General features: G+C 42.5%; 1 protein-coding gene and 1 non-coding gene across 7 annotated transcripts; one reads left to right on the top strand and one right to left on the bottom strand.

Moving 5' to 3' along the window:
• Positions 1-299: 299 nt before the first annotated feature.
• Positions 300-15,638, top strand: dlec1 (DLEC1 cilia and flagella associated protein). 6 transcript variants are annotated; one of them, XM_015955139.3, is made up of 38 exons: positions 302-713; positions 781-900; positions 982-1,135; positions 2,033-2,152; positions 2,231-2,397; positions 2,567-2,769; positions 3,210-3,288; positions 3,365-3,452; positions 3,662-3,835; positions 3,913-4,049; positions 4,132-4,224; positions 5,686-5,776; positions 5,847-6,009; positions 8,685-8,877; positions 8,966-9,042; positions 9,132-9,294; positions 9,376-9,472; positions 9,568-9,698; positions 9,779-9,943; positions 10,013-10,143; positions 10,240-10,390; positions 10,466-10,582; positions 10,659-10,780; positions 10,857-11,042; positions 11,117-11,181; positions 11,270-11,421; positions 11,496-11,611; positions 11,692-11,762; positions 13,030-13,211; positions 13,275-13,394; positions 13,465-13,587; positions 13,666-13,760; positions 13,910-13,997; positions 14,076-14,261; positions 14,342-14,503; positions 14,594-14,744; positions 15,228-15,330; positions 15,404-15,638. In XM_015955139.3, the coding sequence occupies exons 1-38, from the start codon at positions 633-635 to the stop codon at positions 15,504-15,506; spliced, it is 4,920 nt and encodes a 1,639-aa protein (XP_015810625.3). In that variant the 5' UTR covers positions 302-632; the 3' UTR covers positions 15,507-15,638. The 6 variants fall into 6 exon arrangements, 5 of the variants coding, with proteins under 5 accessions (XP_015810627.3, XP_070409466.1, XP_015810624.3 ...); XM_015955141.3 differs by having other exon boundaries at positions 300-713; positions 2,366-2,397; positions 13,030-13,394; XM_015955138.3 differs by having other exon boundaries at positions 301-713; positions 13,030-13,394.
• A 3,701-nt stretch (positions 15,639-19,339) lies between these two features.
• On the bottom strand, positions 19,340-19,453 carry LOC129167261 (U5 spliceosomal RNA). The gene has a single exon (XR_008566084.2). It is a non-coding gene; the product is annotated as a U5 spliceosomal RNA (small nuclear RNA).
• Between the last annotated feature and the right edge of the window lie 1,293 nt (positions 19,454-20,746).

Here is a 20,746-nt window from a genome sequence, read left to right as displayed (position 1 = left end):
GTATCTACAAAAATATACAAATCCATTTTTTTAGACAGACCATGTTTGTTCCTTTGATTAAAATATTGTTGAACAGGTTTTAAAACCTCAATTTTTTTACACTTTTACAATAAAAAAAATTTGTGACCCACATGTCTCTTTAACTTGAATTTTAAACTTTGTCCAGGCAGGGTTTGGAATAGGCTGCGTTGAACAACACTGCTGATCTTCACTTCATCCTACTCTGCTTTCTGTTGCTTTTGACTTAAAAGCCGAATACGGAAGTGAAACATTTATAGAATTAATTTTCAACATTTACATACTTATATTAACTTGATTTGAATGAGTTAAAATAGGTTTTAAAATAAAAACTATTTAGTGGTGAGTTTATCTGGATGCTAGTTAGATAGACTGAAAAGTTCTCCGGGGTCTTCTTCCCTTTTGGTGGTTGCTAAGCAACCAAATGTGGACGAATTGAGCTGAATGTATTTTAGATTTAGAAGCTAACACAGCAAGTTTAAGCTAACATTGATGTCGTTTTGGTTGTCACTAAAGTTTTACGTGTTTTAAACATAACTTATGATTCACCGTTTCGGAACTTTTGTTAGCATTGACTGTTAAAATAGCACAAGCTTCCTGCTGCTGAATCAGCAATGATGGACGAGTCAGACCAGATACAGCCGCGGCTTGTTGACCTTTCAGGAAACCACACACCCGCTTCAGGAAAATCACAGGTTCGATTAGGTTCTGTTGAAACTGTGTGAACATACTGCTGACAGTAAAAATAATGTTTCACTTTAGGACATTTCTCAAATATTAGCGAGCGTTTTCCCTGAAATGTACACAAACGACAAAGACACACTGTCCAACCTTGTTCACACCAAGGCAAGACGAATCAGCTGTCATGAGGATCTTCAACAGGTAACAGTACACCACACTTTATGTTTTTGTTGGAGGAAAATGGGTACATCTGGATTCTTACATTATTTTCCACCAACACAGGCTCTTTCTGAGTATGAGCTGCATATAAAGGAGGCTGACATGTTGAAGGATCATATCATACAGGCCAGTGCTCGGTCTATGGATGAAGAGAGGCAGCTCTATGAGGGCATGATGAAGGAATTAGGTGTTTCTGATCACCAGGGGCTGTTAAAAGGTGAGATGGAATCTGGTAATGATACAAATCCAAGGAGGTTTCTTGTAATCCACACAACAAGACAACACATTAACAAACATGAAATAAAACAGTTTAAATGGTTAATTGTGTCATAGTGTCACCTCCATCCTTTGGCATACAATTCTCTCTACACCAAATGTCCTCACCACACCAAAATTGTTAGTTTTTATTTTAAAAATGTAAAAAAAATTGAAATTTTATATATATATATATATATATATATATATATATATATATATATATATATATATACGTGTGTGTGTGTGTGTGTGTGTGTGTGTGTGTGTGTGTGTATAAATTGTTTAGCTTCATTAATGAGGGCCAAACAAAAACAGTGCCACAAATTACCTTGGCCATTGGACATACCTCCCCCACACTCAGAAAATTACCAAACTGTACCTTTAGGGGTGCAAATTTTGTGTTGACCCTTTGCTGTGGGTACTTTTCGGTACCACCATACAGCCTTTTAGATTACTATTACAAAAAGAAACTTAAAAAGCACAAAAACTTCTACTTTCCCACATCTGACATGTTAACCAAAGTGACCCCTGAGCCACCAGACCATCATATCCAGCTTGTTTTAATTGCTCCGTGCTTCCTTAACCAGAGTGGACTTAGTTATGCAGGTTCCTAAAGCGTGTTGAAAAGCACTTTTTCCCTCTCCATGGTATTGATGAAGAGTGAGGGCCATGTGGACGTCCTGAAATCAAACAACCTCCGTTTTTATGACCAGATCTTGGCTCACTGATGCATCCTATCATGGCAGCAAACCCACTTATAGTAATGCAGTGATTGGATGGAAACACATTTAAAATGTTTAAACTATTGCCTATATCTTATCTTCACATATTTTAAAATGATGGCATATGTTTTAAGGTTCAGTCATATCAACCTTCTCCTGGTATGTTGATGAAGAACTTCTCAGAAGAAACAACCTGATCTCCCCCGAGGACTACTTAAACACACAAAAGCCACAAGTACGAGAATCAGCTCCAGGTATGACACTTTTTGAGACATATTTTTAACAGGTGTGGTGTAATTCAGTCTGTTTTTAACTTGTTTTAATCTTGTCAGTTACACTTAGCTTTGTAAAGCTCACAAAAGCCTGCGAGTCTTGTGGTGATGATGATTCGCTGAGTCCAAGCTCAAAGGAGATTGTGGAAAAAATGAACGATTTAGACGATAGACTTACCTGTGAGTCTGATTCAGATACCCCAAAGAAGAAGAGAACCCCCAAAGAGGTAACTGCTGCGTCTTAATCTGTAGTTAATTATTAGTTTTATTGCTGTCCATGTGCACTTGCAAGGATCGTGGAGGGAAAGTGAAGAAAAAGTCTGGATGAGTGATTTGTTTACACGTTCATTCATAAATAGATATGAAATTCGGCTTTTTTTTATTCCATGTGTTTAGAAGCAGAACCAGACCAAACCCAAACCAAAATGGATGTGCGAGCCAAGTGTCGAGGAAAGGGAGCGACTGCGTAAGCTGAAAGATCGAAACGACTACTTACGCAATCCGCGCTTTCTTCCGCCGAACGCGCGTGAGGGCGGATCGTCCCTGATCCGAGCCAAAGTGAAGAATAAGCGCAGCACGAAAGTCTCTGAGGATCAAAGGTACCACAACGTAGTCATGATAAAGGCCTTTTCTGTCGTTTCAAAGTAAATGTTGATTCACAGGGTTACAAAAAACAGCTCACAATATTGACAGAGGCTGACTCTGGAAGCTTTAGTCGGGGAAACACATCAGGCTCAGATAATACCTCATGAAACGTGAGTGTCATTTATCTCTGTGTGCAAACAGCTGCACACCTGTTGTCCACATATGTGTAAACTGATACCTTATCAGACTAAACCCCGACCAACTATGGAGGCACCAGTTTCCCATTTGGAACTGTCATGTCGGATTGATGGTCTTTTCAGCAATTCTGAGGTTTAACGGTAAAATGTAAATCACTGACCACTGATGAGCAATGTCGGCTAGCTCATCACTTCCTGTGAGCCCGTATTCTGATGTGTTTAGTTCAGACTGTTTGTCCCATTCTGAAAACCTCCAGTGACGACCCGGCCCCAGTCTTCATCGCTAAACCCTCTGTGATTGTCTTCACCGACTACATCGTGGGACATATTTATGAGGTTTGTCTTTGTCACACGCTAACAACAATCCTAACGGAGAATACGGCGCACAGTAACGTCCCCTGTCATGTGTCAGTCCACGCTGGAGCTGATAAACACAACTTCCACAAGCTGCCATGTCAGAGTCATCCCTCCTAACACTCAGTACTTCTCCATTGGTCTGGGTGAGTCTCTTTCAGCTCTGGATCGTAGTTTAAAGCCATGTGATGTCATGCTGAAGTCACTTGTGTTAAAAAAGAATGTCACTGGTTTAAGACCTCTTTAGAATGCGGTAAATATTTTTATTTCTTCCTGGGTGTAACATGAAGTACTGTGTGAAATGTGACCAAAAAAATAGCTGAATAAGTGAAAAAGCTGTGATGTGTGCTGGCAGGGAGATTCCCGAGCGAAGGGGGCATTGTTGCCCCGGGGTTGAGCTGCAAGTACACCGTTCGTTTTGCTCCGGACTCGCTGGGGGACTACGAGGATCTTCTCGTGGTGGAGACTCATGGGAAGCACCTACTCAAGGTGCCCATTGAAGCAAGGCGACCCCCTCCCATACTTACATGTAAGCCTCACGTAACGTCACAATCAGAATGATCCAGGCCTGCATTTCAGCTCTAACTCCCACTAACTGTTGTGCAGTGCCAAGAGTTCTGGACTGTGGGTACTGTCTGGTTGGGGGGGTAAAGTTTGTTACGTTTCTGTGCCGAAATGTCGGACTCAGCTCTGGGAATTTCTGCATCATCCCGAAGGAGCAGTGGCCAGCCCGGAATCTTAGGGTAAAGAAATGTTGCTTGATTAAAAAGGAAAAAAAGCACAACCAACACACACGTAGTGATAAAACTTCCTTCCTTTATGCAGTCTGTGTCCAGAAAACACTTTTCTGAGCAGCCACCCTTTGCAGTAAGCCCCTCTTTGTTTATGCTGCAGCCTGGAGAGGACATTTTTATAGAGGTGAGTCACTATAGGACTCATTTTCTTTATTTTCTACCACATTCTTTCTTACTTGTTTTCCACGAGATAATTAAAGGCTTATCAGGCGTTTTAAGAATGCATTTTATCTTTCATAACCGATTTTCATAACTGGCATCATTTTGTGTTACGAAGGACTTGTAGTTGTTTTGGTCTACACAGCAGTGGCGGATTTAGCAATTTGGGGGCCCAAGGCGAACACAGACATGGGGCCCCCTTACACTAAATTTTCGACAATCTTATCTTTAACTGGATTTGCGAAACTCTCCCCTCTTCTGACATGAGTTATTTTCAGTTTTTATTAGTCCTCTTTTTTTCCTGTATTTCTCTCCCTTTGAGCGCTTTCAATATTTGCTCTGCTTTCTTCTTCCTGTCAGTGCTCCTGTGCTTTTGCTTTTTATTTTTCTATTTTCTATTTTGGTCTATGCTTTCCTCCCTTTTAACATTTTCCATTGGCTTCCTTTTGATGTTTACGTAGAAAAACGACGTCACTTTCGGAAGTGAAGATAAAATCTTTTTTAAAGCAAGCTGCTTCTTTCTCTCATTGGAGCCACTAGCATAATTCCATTTCATGCTTAATGTTTTTGACTACCGTTTTAAGTTTGTTACAAATGCTCCCGCCTCTCTTATTATTATTATTTGTGGTGTTATGACACTTGGCAAACAGCAATTTGGTGCATTACCGCCACCAACTGGATTGGAGTGGAATGACTACCAATCACTTCCTGTTTGTGCATCGGCGTCTTAAGCTTGGTTTATGCTTGACGCATTCACTTTCCGTGCGGTGATGCGGCTCGCGGATGGAACGCGCTTCACAACTCGCAGCGTTTATGGTTCGTGCGGCTCGTCTCTGCGGTGAGCCAATATTCTTCCAAACTGAACAGGACAGCATGGAGCTCTACGGCATGCACCCAACACTACACCATAGTAGAAGTAGAAATTACTGTTTACAACATGGCATTTCAGCATTTTTAAGAGCGTTCTCGTCTTTTCCGACAGTGCGAGCTATTTCTCTCCAAGAATTATTTACAACATGTTGATCACGGTGATCTCTGAGAGCTGAATCATACAAATGTCTGTATTTACGAACCTCTGCCATACTAGTTCTTGCGGGTCCGCCATGTTTTTCCGCGTCCGCGTGGTTAGAAATTTTCCAAGGTGCGCGTTGCGGAAATTCTGGGCCGTGCGGAGGTGCGGTGGAGGGGCGTGGTTGTTAAAATTACGCAAAATGACGGAAATTTTCCGCATGGAGCCGTGCGGACCTCGCAGACGCGTCAAGCATAAACCAACCTTTAAAGGAATAGTCCATTGTGGCATTAACAGAGGGGTGCCAGCAGTCAGGGCTTGGGGTCCCCAGGCGGCCGCCGACCATTGCCTAATGGTAAAACCGCCACTGACACAGAGAAGACTACACGTGTGTTTTATGCATTTCTATGTTTGCAGCTGGTTTTCTTCCCAACCGCAGCCGAGAGAAGCTCTCAAACGTTCACCATTGTCTGTGACAACTGTCAGGTCAACGACGTTTCCGCTGAAGGTGAGCGTTTACAATAAAGTGACTAAGAAAATTCTACTGTAAAGCTGACAAACATGTCTTTGTTGTCTAGGCGAAGGCCAGCTTGTTGCACTTGAGCTTGTGTCTGTTTCTGGGGAGGATGAGCCTCTTATGGTTGGAGAGCGACATGATCTCACAGCTGAGCACTTTGTCCGTTTCAGCCCATGCAACCCCCACTCCAAACAGCAGAAAACACTTATCATCAGAAACAATGTGTAAGCCTATCACAATTGTAAACTCAGTTTAGTTTTTTTTATTGCACCGATTCACAACAAGAGTCATCTCACTAATAAACATTTAACGTGGGTCATGCACCGTGGAGTTATTAAGGCAAACGTGGCTGGAATCTAACAGCATTAATTCAGCGATCATATTGTAACGACTCAGACTCTCTGGTTGCTCTTTTATGAATATTTATTTCTGGCTACTGTCTCTAAAGTCCTAACTTTTTCAGCAGAATTGCTCGTAACAGAGCGGTTTCTTGCCATAACAAAATGATGAAAACCGGAACAATAACTTCTCCAAGTTATATGTTTGAGGTATTTTGGCTGCTACAGCTCTCTGAACCAGTTACCAGATTACACGGGGGAAGGGTTTGGCCCGTCTCTAAACGGAACTGCATCGGGAGCCACGGTGAAAAGGGTCGCTGAAACTCGAACAGATGTCCCAAAATAGTTAAAAACCACGACGCTAAATGCAAAGTTTAGGGCAGAACATCAACCCAGAGGTTTTCTGATCGAGCAGACGTGTGAGAATAATGACCGCTTAGAGACAGAGCTAGCTCATAGCTAACAGTTAGCTGCATCAGCTAACTCTAGAAATACACTGGTTGTATAGTTATATCGATATAAATTTTATTTAGTCATCTTGTTTGAAATTATATCGATATTTTAAAAATATCGAGATATTCCTCAGCTCTACTTGGACGTAACTTGTTCCCAAATGAAGCTACGGTGCTTAAGTTTTTTTGATGATCCGCACCAAAAGAAGGCTGTCCTCCACAGACCCTGTGAACAGCTCTAAAGGCCAGAAGGTTCCGGTCTTCCGGATCTCTGTATCACTCTAGTTTGCCATCTTAGCTGTTACTTTTTACAAATGTGAAGCATACTCCAAATATTTACCTACATTTTAATATTGTTGCCTGCCGGGGCTCGTTGGATATTCCACGATGTGAGTTCTAATATTAGAAATTTTCCAGAGTTGGATAAGGGAAATCCTACAAACATGCCCTGCTCGCGGAGAACACAGACGTTCTTTACTTTGTTCCAGGAGAATCACTATGATTTAAATTTCTAGAGCTGGGCGATACGGCCTAAAATCAATATCGCGATATATTGAGGATTTCACCTCGATAACGATAAATGGACGATAACTACAGGTATACGCAGAAACAAAGGTTGTCCACTAGATGGGGCTGTCACATGTATTACGTTGAGTCACTCTGGCCTTGTTCGAGTTGAGCTGCGCCTCACCTGGAAAACAGACAAGAGAAGACAGACGCAGCAGTGGGAGTGGCTGAAAGTCGGCATTTAAGTTGGACCGATTTCCCTACACGTGTAGCTCACGGGTGATGATGGATGAAGATATCGCGTTAGCGTTCACACTTGTTCATCCTCACATGCTTGTGGATATCATATATTGTAAATGAAGACATGACTGTAATAATAAGTAAAGGTTATCAGCTGTAGGTTTAGTGTGCTCACAGGAAACGTGACAAATGAACACAAATCACTTTTCTCTTTATGGCCTATATAGTTGTCATCATCAACATAACATGATTTACAGAATACATGTGACCAACTAACATCTCATGTTTTACCACCGGATGTTTGGATCAGAATGTGAGCCAATCAGATCTTAGATCAGGTGAGAGCCAGGTGTTTCCCGTCATCCTCTAGGTTTTGCAGCCAGTGGAGAGCAACTGCAGCGCCTTGCTCCAAAATCTGTGGCCGCCTTGATCTCACGAGGTTATCGTTGCCTACGTATGCATGACGTCAGAGCAAGTCGGACACAAATCTAACCGGCAAGCACTGCGTGCCAATCACCGGTGATCTAATCTGCGCAGAACTGGCTCATCTCGAACACGGCCATTTTTACGTGACTCAAGGTGGTACAGCTTCTTAAAGGGACATGATTTCATTTTTTTATTATCAAATTTATTGACATGAGAAAAATGATCTCGATAAGGGTCAGAGATTTTGTTAACGATACATTTTCGACTTAGTGCCCAGCTCTATAAATTTCCCTGATAGATTTAAATATATCCTATTTCCTGTCGTGTTTTTCCACTTTAATTCCGAGTGTAACTCCAAATCCAGACCTCCATCGGATAAATTTGATTTCCATTGATAATTTTTGTTTGATTTTGTTGTCAGCACATTCGACTCCATAAAGAACAAAATATTTAATAAGAATATTCCATTCATTCAGATGGAGGATGTCTTTTTTTCTGGGTTTCTTTATTTTTTGAGCAGTGTAGTTAGTTTAAACCCCCCACATTCACATTTGGATATTTGACATTTAGGTACGCTTTTATGTATTTAGATTTATGTTTAACATAATTGTAAACTCAAAAGAAAATGAGATGCAAATAAGACACTTTGTGACCAAACTGTAGCAACAGGTTTTGCAGTTTATTTGCTAGAATATCACATTTTCCATGTAATCAAATAATTTGTTAATTTTCTCACACATGTGTCAATTCACCAACGGTTCAGGGAGATATTTACATTATCTCCAACCAAGCGGCTGCAAGTGGTCATAACATTTTAGCATCCAGAGCTGCTAATGCGTTTCTGAGACTTTACTGTTCGATGACCAAAGCAAGAATGAAGAGTGTCTTATCTATACCACCTTACAGTTTTTCTCTCTCCTCATGTCCGTCCTGAAGCCATGTAGAGTTGCCTTTTCACTGGCAACCCATGAAGCCCAACGTGCATCCGATTCTTCCTGGGGAACCCCCTGAATCCTCACAAATCCAGTTCCATCCAGCCACAGATGATGCGTTTCACATCAGCCCCTCAACAGGCCTTCTGGCTCCATGCCAGGATCAAGAATTTCTCTTAACCTTTAGTCCAACAGAGGTAAAAACAAAAAAGGTGTTAGAAATGCTTTCATTTTACACCTTTTATGTGTTAAGATATTCTAATAATAAGATTTGTGTGTTTTAAGTTGAAGGATTATCACAGCGTTCTTCACTTATCCCTGATGGATGTCCCTCAGCTGCCACCAGAGCCCAGACAGAGCAGGTTTGCTGTTTTCATATTTACATTAGGAGAGTTTAAATTTAAAAATAACATAATTGCATATGAATGTCTTGTTTCTGTGGGAAATGCAGTGTCCTCAAGCCTGTTCAGGTTGGCTCCAAGCTGATCAGTGTCACCGCCATGGAGATAGAGGTCAAAGGGTCAGCAGAGCCCTACCAGATCCTCCTGGAACCATACGCTGTCATAATCCCCGGAGAAATTTTGATTTGCACAACCGTCCGCAGGCATTTCACGGTGATTTTAGACCTAATTTTTATGTCAATAAAGTTATTTTTCCCAGTTATAACTGAGACTGTTTTCATGTTTGTGTTTCAGATGTGGAATCATAGCAAAGCACCCGTTTCATTTCAATGGGAGAGGTTACAGAACGACTTCCATATAATAGAAGTAGAGCCATCTGCTGGTAGACTAGGTGTGTTGCTCAGCTGAATTGGTTTTATTTTATTTTTGGTGAAAATATTCACATTTAACTGTGTTTTGACACCATGTTGCTGTTAAATTTTGCAGAAGAGAAGGAGTTTTTGGATTTTGATCTTGTTCTGACTGGAGGGAAACCAGAGAAGTTGGAGACCAGCTTGGTTTGCAACATACAGAAGCACAACAAGCCTGTCGTTTTGGCTGTGAAAGTCACTTTTAAAGTATGACATAATCACATGACTTAAGGTGTGTTGCTCCAGGTTTTGTGTGAGTTGTGATATCAGGAGATGTGTTGGAACAGGGTCCTACGGTGACACTTGGTGATCCCATCGTGGACTTTGGGCTTGTGAGGCTTGGGGAGCAGACTCAGACCACCGTGATTCTCACCAATACCACCCAGCTGGAAGCCTCCTGGATGCTGGAGGAGAAACTTCATCAGGATCATCAGGATCATCCAGACCCACAGGTCAAATCAAATACAGCTCCAGATTAGTGGCCCCTTTTATTCATGTCAGTATTCTGTGGTGTTCTTTAGATCTCAGTGGAACCGCGTAGAGGTGTGCTGCCACCATTCGCTTCTTGTGATGTGGTGGTCGTCTTCAGGCCGCTCTTCTGCCAGCACTTTCATTCCGAGCTGATGCTGAATGTGGAGAATGGAACAGGATGGTGAGGAAGAACAGATGAGCAAAGTCCAAGATCATTTTTCTGTGCTCAACAACAGAAATCACGGCAACAATCGGCTTTTCTGAATGTTCCCAACAGTCACGTGGGGGTGCGAGCAGACGTTCAGTCTCCTCAAGTGTGTCTCTTAAACCGTAAGCTGGTCGTCTCTGATCATTACATCGGCGTTCCCGCTAAATGCAGCGTAACTCTTTTCAACCAGACTCTTCTGTCATCACACTTCAGCTGGATGGTAGATTTATCATTTTCTCTACATTCATGATCTGTTTAGTACTTTAAGTTCATTTTTGATTTTTTTACCCATCAGGCCGAGCTCCGGGGTCAACAGGCTCATCTGTGTACGGCCATCTTTGACCCTCCCTCTGGTACTCTGGGACCAAATGAAACCATGGAGATCACAGTTCACTTTACTCCTCATTCAGATGTAAAGTAGCTCTTTACATTTACTTCTATTTTTTTACGATAATCACTTAAGTATTTGCTTCTTTCTGTTTTACCAGGTGGAGCTGACGAAGGTGGCTGCTGTTTGTGAGGTCCGAGGGATGAACTCGCCTCTTGTTCTGGCAATAGCGGCTTCCAAACCTAAGAAACTTTCTGTCTCCTACTCGCTGCCCGGCCTCTGGTAACACATTTCTGCTAAACACCAGCTCATTCACACACTAAAATCCCCCCCCATAATGCTTTACTTTCACCTTTAGCCCATCGCAGTCTGACACCGACCCTTCCGCGCTGACGCTCGACTTTGGAGAAGATGTCGTTTTAAGCAAAGCTGCAACGAAGCAGCTGCTGATCACCAACCAGTCTGCCATTCCTGCTCCCTTCACCCTAGAGGCAGAATACTTCAGCTGCCATGTCTCTGAGCCAGATAACCAATCAGAGAAAGGGTCAGGCAGAATAATAGATCCCAGATCACATTAACCATGAAAGAAATGCAACACAGTCTGTGTTCTCATTACAGATTCATACGTATGAAGGATCCGCTTCAAGTCCTTACAAAGAAAGTAGAAGCGAAAGCTCATGAAGGTTTAACTTATAAAAACATAAATTCCTCATCAAGCAACGAGCTCCCAAACAGCTGGTTGTGTTTGTTTGTTTGTTTGTTTGTTATCAGCGTTTGTGAGCAGCTTATTGACTCATGGGAAAGGTGCAGCTTTCCACGTGCTGCCAGACTCGGGTCTACTGGGACCGTTTGAGACCCGAACCGTGGAAGTGACCGCCTACACAGACATGTGGGGCGAATACAAAGATAACCTTGTATGCAAGGTGTGTTATTTATGCCCTGCAACACAATTTATTCCTCTCTATTTGCAGGTTTGATAGAGTTGTCTCTGCTGCAGGTTGGGGATCTGGAGCCAGTGCGTCTTCCGGTGCAGATGACTGTGAAAGGTTGTCCGCTCTACTTCCAAATGACCGGCCCACGAGCAGAACACCAGCACCAGGGACCAATCCTACAGTCTGTCACGCCGGCTTCTAACAGATCTACTCGTTTCGTTTTTTTTTTTAATATATTTTTTGATTTGACTCTCTTGCTAGCTTTGGCACCCACGTATCTGGAGGGGACACAGTTTCTCGATGTCATCGCGTCAACAATCCCACCATGTTTGGTAAGGTATATTGGTCTGTTCAACCCCAACCCTTCATGACTGTTTGAAAAACATTGTTGTCTTCTGACCCATCAGAGTTCAAGTCTTTTGTTTTTTTGATTGCCAGAGTTAAGTAGCGGTGGCAGTCATCTTAAAATGGACTCCAAAAGTTAAAGTAACATGAGATAGTTTTTTTTTTTACTTTAAGCTAGAGCTTCACTGTTTATCTCAGTGATTGTTGAGTTAGAAACTTAACCAGTTTCAAGTTTGACACCACTCTGCAGCCCTCTGCTGACCAAAAACTGCACTTGATAGTGTTGTGGAGTGGGTAACTGTCCTAGGGGGCACTCTTTACCTTCTTAACAGCTCTTAGCTGTAAAGCTAACAGTTAGCATTTTCAGTTTGCCTATCATCAATAAGAAGCAGGAGAAAAAGAAGAAGTTTGCTCTTCCTGTTGGCATCATGGCAGAGCCCGGAAGTAAAAGTAAGAGAGTTATCTTTTGGATGCAAAGCAAAGAGCTAAAACATGAGTGGACATCGGCGCAGCCTACATTAGTTTGAGGGAGCTAAAGGAGGCTATAAAATCACAAACTGATGATGACCTGGCCTTGTTACTTCTGGACTTGTGAGTAATGATATTTTTTGTCCAACAATGCGGATCTTTTTACTTTGTGGTCTATTTTAGTTAGCCTGGCAGTCTGGCAACGCTCCATTGACGGCTCTCGGTTGTGGGGCGGGTTCTACCGTTGTCTTTCAAATGATCTTCACATTCCACTGGACAATGAATGTGGCATACTCTTGTTTCACTCTGTTGCATCATCCCACCCACCAGGCATATAGAGTGCCCTGATTGGCCCACAAAGCGGATAAAGCTCTGTGATTTGTTCACTAAGCAGATAGAACACTACGATTGGCCCACCATTATGGACCAGTCACAGCTCTTTATGTGTTTGAAACCCCTCTAGAGAGCTGTGATTGGCTAGCCAGAGTCCTGGTAGGAGCTGCGGAGGTTCCAATGGAGCGTGCCTAGACCAAACTTTGCAAAGCAAGAATTTGGTCTAGTTCACTAGGCTATATTTTAGTATCAGTTGGCTCATGTTAGTGTTAACTCAGTGTTAGCACTAGCTACAGCAGGGCTGTTTATGACAGTTCCACTTTCAACCAGTAGGGTGAAGGAGCAGGTAACTGTCTAGTGTTACTTTAACCAAACAAAGAAGCATGCAAAAACATTATGGTCATGTTTTTGATGTTGTTGTAATAAAAACAGCTTGTGTTGAATTTGGGGCAGACATTCGTTTGGACTGGAAGACCTACAACATAGATCAGAACGACGGGAAACTGGTGGATGTTGTGTTGTCCTATGGAGACCACTTCCCTCTGAAGGATGCTGATGGGAATGAGGTTATGAGTGGAGCGTTGGGGCTTTCCGATGAAGATGCATGGACTCATGCACCACTGTCTGATGTGACTGTAAGTAGAGGAGATGAAATTGTTCATTTTATTCTACTACCTACTCATAATGATGGATTTCAGAATGTGGAAGAGGAGGAGTCTGGACCTCCACCTGCAGGGAAAAATCTTATCTCCGTCCACATCCGACCTCATCTGGGCAGCCTCTCCGATTACCCATACTGCATCACACCTCAACAAATAGTAAGTGTAGTTTTCTACGGACTAAGCGCTCCTACTTCCTGTAGCCCTTATTTCACATTTACATCTTCAGGTGATTCCAGCCAGGAGCAGCAGAATCATCCGTGTCTCTTTCACCCCTTTGACTCTCTCTGGTTCTGATTGTGAGTCCAGATGTGCAGGATTTGCGTTAGGATTCATGAGCCTAGACTCCAAGGTAACACAGGATTGTTTATCTGTGCTAAAGCATAAACAAAGCATGTTTCCTTGTGTTCTGTCACTGTGTGGTTTGCAGACGGCCGTTTGCGTCCCAGGTAGAGTCAGGCGGGTGCAGGGTTTGGATTTAGAGCCCATCAGGTTGGATCTACAAGCAGCCGTTAAACCTGCAGTGTAAGCAATTACACCCATACTATTTATGTCCCCCAGATTCCTCCTGTGCTCCACTCAATTTATGTTTCCTAAATTAAAATCAGCTGAGGTTAGGCGAAAGCAGCTCAGAGGTGGCCTGATTAAGCTGTGCATCTTTTCTGTCGCCACAGGCTGTTGGTGCAGATGGATGAGGACGGAGGGGTGCTGGGGTTTAACGCCTCGGCCGGTGATTTACTGAGGGCAGAATCAGACGGGAAGGTTAGGAAACCCACTGGATCCCAAAGGTCCGCTGTGGTTCTGAACATTTAACGGCCCTGTTTTTGTTTTGTGTTGCAGCTTGTAGCTTGTGAGTTTGACGTCACTCAGAGCTTTCAGCTTGTAAACCCAGCAGAGATGCCTTTACGCTTTAGACTAGGGACTAAAGCTCCATTTTCAGTGCTTAAACCTCTTCGCGGCTCCTCCAGCGACCCATATACTGGTGACGGTCAGGCTCTGGTGATACAGCCTCGTCACAGCACACGGGTCAGATGATTGGATGATGCAGAAACGTCTCCTGATTCATTGGTTCTCAAGTCTTACTCAGTATTTGATGTGACTGTTAGGTAAAGGTGGCCTTCCACTGTTCTTTACCACTTCTGGACCACAAAAACCAGACAGAAGATCACAAGTCTGCTGGAGTTCAGCTGGTCCACACTGAAAATGGTTGGAAGAAGCTGAGATTTCAGCAAAATCTCCTGATCCAGTTCAGTAACAACACCCAGCAGGTCACGCATGACTTCACAAATTAAAATTATTAGCTGTAAGTTTCTGCTAAATGTAAAAAATAAATAACTAAATAGAAATTCTGTGTTCAGACGGTGCCTCTGTGTGCTGATCTGGACCTGCCCACTCTGAGTCTCTCCACTGACTCCCTTAACTTTGGGTTCTGCTGCGTTGGAGAAACCCAAACCACAGAACTAAACCTCTACAGCGACAGAGCTCGCACCTTCTGGAACTCACACACAGGTAACCTAGTTAAATACAATAAAACCACTTAACTCATTCACTGCCAATGACGACTAAAGTCGTCATTTGCATTGTTTTTTACTGTGTGGGCGTCGGAACGAGCCCCCATACTGAGAGAACAAACATCTCAGCTCAGAAGCCGATCTTCATCCTACGTCACGTGATCAGCAAGCAGAAAATCCATGTGTTAGGAGATAGTTTTGGGCCGTTTCTGTAAAAAAAAAAAGGAAGGTGCAAACCGGAAAAGCGTCTGCCGATCAAAATTCGACAACGGATTATGAAAGAACGGATAACGCTCGAAACGCGCGGATTCTTCCTGATGTAAGAGGTGACTCTCCACTTTGTTTTGGTTGTCTTGGCGTCAAAATCATCCTAGCGCAACGTTCTGTGACTCTTAAAAAAAAGAGTAAAAATGGTGAGAAACGCTGGCAACGAATGAGTTAATGCTGTTTATCTGTCCTAATTGGATCTCCTTGTGTTTAGAGTCCGGTGTGTTCAGGGTCTCCCCGGACTCTGGGCTGCTCGGATCCAAAAAGCTTCACACCACCACCTACAACCAGTGTCTGCAGATTAGCTTCACCCCAAAGTAAGGAACGGGTCTGATGCATGTAAACAAAACACAAACTGGAACCGTTAGTGTGTTTTATTTGTGTTTCTAGTGAGAACAGAGAGTTCAAGGCCGTGGTGGTGTTTCAGTCTCCTCTGGTGACGACTCCTCTCACCCTGCTGCTCCAGGGCACGGGGTCCTTGGATGAAAATTAAAGGTCAAAATGTCCCTGTGACATCACATAATTAGTTTGTTTTCATCTATTAAGCTAAATAGATGTTTAATTATCCGCGAGTTGGGATTTGTCATTTTGCTAATAAATATGATTCATATCTTGTCAAATTTTACACAGACTTCATATTTTATTCACAAAGGAGGGCCTTAAGCATTTGATATTTACATTTTATGTGAACACCATAGAAAAATGTCTTATTTTATAAGAATTATCCTCTATACTCCAGAGCAAATTCTAGTTAATCGGATAAAATATTAGATCCAGGTAATCTGCTAATTTTAGAAGCATTAATGTATGTATATCGGTATCGACAAATATCGGTTATCGGCCATAACAGTGATCTTAATGTCAGTGTCAGCCCAAAAATTTCATATCGGTGCGTCACTAAAATAAATGATTCTTGAGGGTCATGTGACCTAGTTGGGATACATAAAGTTGTAGCAAACCCACTTAGACCTCATTTGTTTGAAAAATGTAGTTTTATGTTTTTTTATCTGATTTCTAAGAAAAGAAAAAGCACTTCCTGGTATTTTAACATTTCTTTCCTCCGTGGTGATCACCTGTCTGCTCATGGCCTCATTGATTTTCAAAACGTCAATAGCAGCTGCACTTTCTCCCTGAGGGATGAATGGATTTTACAAGAAGACCCATTTAGCTGAGCAGAGAGATAAAAGAAGACGGCTTGAAAGATAAGCACAAGAAAGCCAACCTTTCCATGCCCGCGTTCATCTTAGCAGGCTTGTTCCAAAGCTGCAGGGAAATCAAAGGTTGGTTTAATACCCGAAACATGCTTCTATGACAGCACGGGGGCTCCAGAGGAGACACGAAAAACACAAGCTCACCACAGATCTGAGATCTGGAGACTCCTGCATCCATTTTCTACAAAATCCATTTAAAATTGCTCAGGCGATCATCTAAATCCCATCAGCAGTAGAATACATAATTGAAGACAAACAGATTCTGTGCTTCCCACATGAAAAAGCTGTTTATCACATCACACTGACAGTAAAACGTTGGTCTTCTCTCGGGAGACTCCGACTCTCTTGTTGTTTTGGGCTCTAGCCGATGAAGGAAAAAAAACATGAAGCTTCGTACTCAAACTCATCACAACAGCTGCTTGTGTCGCTCATCTGCTGCTGCCGACATCTGCAGTGACTCCAAATCCATAGAGGGATGCAAATGTACAATTAAAATTCACTCCAGCAGCAAACAGAACAAGGATGTGTCGGATCACAACAAAACACTGCTGTGCAGAACTAACAGAGCATGTGATACCAGTGAAGTATTAATCCAGTGGCCAGGTCTGAGTGTGATGCAAGAAGGAAAATCCAGCTTCAAGTTAAGATTTTGAGGGCAAATATAAACATTGTGGCTGAACAAAGGAGAGGATTTTACTGTATGAAGCATTCAATCTGAAAAAATAAAATAAATTGCCTTATAAAAGTACACATATAATGTTCCATCTGCCCATGCTGAAGTTTTCTAACCCACAACAAGCAGTAGCCCTCGTGAGCTGGTGGTTAAATCTGCTAAATAAATAAATCAAGATTTTTACATCTGAACAATCAAATACGGGCTAAATATTTCCACATGGCTGCATTTGGGACATTTACAGCAGCAGAAAGGATGGTAAACTAGCATCTGGAGTTTTAAGCTAGCTAGCTAGCTGGTGCGACTAGCCGTTAGCTTGTCAACTTGGTCAAAACAAATTTTTGTTTTTCCAAAATGAGGCTGTTTAAAGTGTTATAAGGTAAGGTGGTTCTGAACTTATCTACACAATCCCACCTCTGCTGCTAGGTTTTTAATGAACACCCCAGTCCTGGTACATCGCCACTGGCTCCCTGTCACTTTTCGCGTACATTTTAAGATGTTGATGTTTGTTTTTAAAGCTTTACATGACTTAGCACTTCCCTATTTGTCCAACCCGCTCACCCCCTATGTACATATGTGTATGTTGAGGTCACCTGATCTCCTACTTCTCTGCACTCCCCAGATGTGCTACAAATAACGGGGTGAACATGCGTTTGCCCATGCTGCCCCCACACTTTGGAACTCACTGCCTGTTACAGTTAGTAGTGATGTGTCGGTCGCTAAGAGCCGGCTCTTTGAAGTGAACGACGGGAGCCGGCTCGTCATTGGGAGCTGTCCCCTCCCCCCTCCCCTCTTGCTTTGGTGAAAACTACAGGTGATTGGTCAACATGTGTAACTGCGCGTCCAGACTGTCCACACACAGAGCAGTAGGGGCGGGGAAGAGGGAGGATCAGACTCAGACACACAGCAGAGCACATGCGGGTGGAGGGAGACGAGAAGGAATGAGGAGGAAAAAGGCAAGAGAGAGGAGAGTGCGACAAAGACGATGAGAAAATGAGCGCCAGCAGTCGGAAAGTGGAGATTTCTTAAAGTGTTCAGTTATTAAATCCATAGAAATGATAATTATTTGATATATTGCATTTATTTATATTAGTAAATCATTTTACATATAGTGTTGCATTATTTTTGTTATAAACCTACTCTACGCAACAGAAAATCTGAGGAGCCGCTTGGGAGCCGGCTCTTTTTGGTGAGCTGAGCCAAAAGAACCGGCTCTCTTTAAAGTGCCGAAATTCCCATCACTAATCTTGTCACATTGGAAGTCTAATAGTGATGTGTTGGTGGCGAACGAACCGGCTCTAAGAGCCGGCTCGTCATTGGGAGCCCTCCCCTTCCCCCTCCCCTCTTGCTTTGGTGAACGCTACAGGCGATTGGTCAACATGTGTAACTGTGTGACCAGACTGTCCACACACAGAGCAGTAGGGACGGGGAAGAGGGAGGATCAGACTCAGACACACAGCAGAGCACATGCGGGTGGAGGTAGACGAGAGGGAATGAGGAGGAGGAAAAAGGCGAGCGAGATAGAGAGGAGAGTGCGACGACGGCGGTGAGAAAATGAGAGCCAGCAGTCGGAAAGTGAAGATTTCTTAAAGTGTTCAGTTATTAAGTTATTAAATCCATAGAAATTATAAATATTTGATAAATTGCATTTGTTTACATTAGTAAATCATTTTACATATTAGTGATGTTGCGAATGAACCGGCTCTAAGAGCCGGCTCTTTGAAGTGAACGACGGGAGCCGGCTCGTCATTGGGAGCCGTCCCCTCCCCCTCCCCCCTGCCTTGGTGAAAACTACAGGCCATTGGTCAACATGTGTAACTGTGTGTCCAGACTGTCCACACACAGAGCAGTAGGGGCGGGGAAGAGGGAGGATCATACTCAGACAGACACACAGCAGAGCACATGCGGGTGGAGGGAGACGAGAGGGAATGAGGAGGAGGAAAAAGGCGAGTGAGAGAGAGGAGAGGGCGACGAAGACGGTGAGAAAATGAGCGCCAGCAGTAGGGAAGTGGAGATTTCTTAAAGTGTTCAGTTATTAAATCCATAGAAATGATAAATATTTGATATATTGCTTTTTTTTACATTAGTAAATTATTTTACATATAGTTTAGCATTATTTTGATTATAAATGTACTCTACGCAACAGAAAATCTGAGGAGCCACTTGGGAGCCAAAAGAGCCGGCTCTTTTCGGTGAGCTGAGCCAAAAGAACCGACTCTCCAAAAAGAGCCGGAATTCCCATCACTGTTACGTATAGTTTTGCATATTTTGGTTATAAATCTACTCTACAGAAAATCTGAGAAGCCATTTAGGAACTGCAAGAGCCGGCTCTTTTAGGTGGGCTGAGCCTGAAGAACCAGCTCTGTAAAGAAGCAGACTTTCTTACTTTGAGGTCTTTTTGCTTAAGGACCTTTTTAATTCATTATTCTTCACATGTTAGAGAGCCTTGCTGCTGCAGGGCATCGAAAAATTGAGGTAAACTCTTAGTGTTCCTCTCCACGGAAATCTTTAGTAAAAGGCGAAAGATTTATACGATCTGAAGAGAAGCAAGAGTGATCTGATCTGTTGCTGTAAACCAGACTTATTGTACCAATGTTTATACAGTTACGGTGACGGGTCATCTGACTTATTCGTAACAAAAACTTTATAAAGTCATAGAACACATTGTAAGCTTATATAAATACAGCAAAAATGAAATTTAAAAATGTAATATCGAATTTGTACGTTTCTTTAACATAAACGCGTTAACCTACGCCGCAATGCATGACGGGAGATTTCTTCCGCATCCGCAAGACACGCCTCTTAAACACGTCTCTGCAATCATAACAGCAGCAATAATTTCTCCAACATTTTCCACAATAACGAACCAAATGCTCTACTTAATTTGAGATAAAAAAAAATTTTTTTTTACTATTTTAAAGCATTATTCTGCTGTAGTCGTAACTCAAATGAGGCAGCAGAAGGAGCTGTTTGATATCTAACTGACACTGCAGGTCAGCGTCAGTGAATTAATGAAGAAGTATTTTTCTCTTATTATTATCTAAAAACGCAATTATATTGTATTTATGTAACAGTGTCAAACATGACGGTCTATCCAGCCCCTTTACCTAAATAAAACCAGTTTATTTCCAGCTGCTCGTCCCTGCCTGGAGCAAGCAGTAGCTTGTGAAAACTCACATACCCTCTAGCGGGCTAAAGGCAAACTACATCCACTGTCGACTTAAAGGAGACATAACATGCTTTTAAGTTATTCCTTTTTACATCTAAATCCTTCAGTTGGGGTCTAAATACAGTGGAACTGCAGTTCTTTGGTCTGATTTCCTCATTATTGTTGCTCTACAGACCCTCATCTACCCCTGTTCTGAGGAGAGTCTTGAGAACGAGCCGTTTTTGGGTACTGCCTCTTTAAACTGGACGAGGAGCTGTAAACTCCGCCCCCCCTCCATAGTGCAGACCTGTACTCTCCTCCCCCAGTCGGACTTTGTAGTTCTATAGAGAAATCATTATTTAGCATAGCAGATTTAGCTTAGCATATTAGCATTTTTAAAACATGTGGGGAGAGTAGTTCATCAAGCTGTTCCAAGGCTGCTAACTCTCTCATGCATTTGTCTGTAGTCACTCACACACACCCGTCACGGCCGACGGAGGGACAAGCTAGCAGGCACGTGCGCGCGCGCGCGCGCGCACACACACACAAGGAATGCTGCTTGCTTATTTATTTCTATAAAAAATGTTTTAAAAAATGATACAGCTCATTAAAACACCATTAAAAGAATACATTTTATTAAGATCTCTATATATATACATATAATTATAAATAATTTTATAAGTAGTCTTATTTTAATTTTG

Source organism: Nothobranchius furzeri, chromosome 7 (genome assembly GCF_043380555.1).
Source record: "Nothobranchius furzeri strain GRZ-AD chromosome 7, NfurGRZ-RIMD1, whole genome shotgun sequence".
In the NCBI taxonomy this organism is placed as follows: domain Eukaryota; kingdom Metazoa; phylum Chordata; class Actinopteri; order Cyprinodontiformes; family Nothobranchiidae; genus Nothobranchius; species Nothobranchius furzeri.
Note: the sequence above shows the minus strand (reverse complement) of the source record. Positions and strands in the feature narration are given on the sequence as shown.

Coding starts and splice junctions, on each gene's coding strand:
- dlec1 (XM_015955138.3), top strand. CDS start 633: ATGATGGACGAGTCAGACCAGATACAGCCGCGGCTTGTTGACCTTTCA. Junction 901..981: donor GTCATGAGGATCTTCAACAG/GTAACAGTACAC, acceptor CCACCAACACAG/GCTCTTTCTGAGTATGAGCT. Junction 13,761..13,909: donor GCAGCCGTTAAACCTGCAGT/GTAAGCAATTAC, acceptor CTGTCGCCACAG/GCTGTTGGTGCAGATGGATG.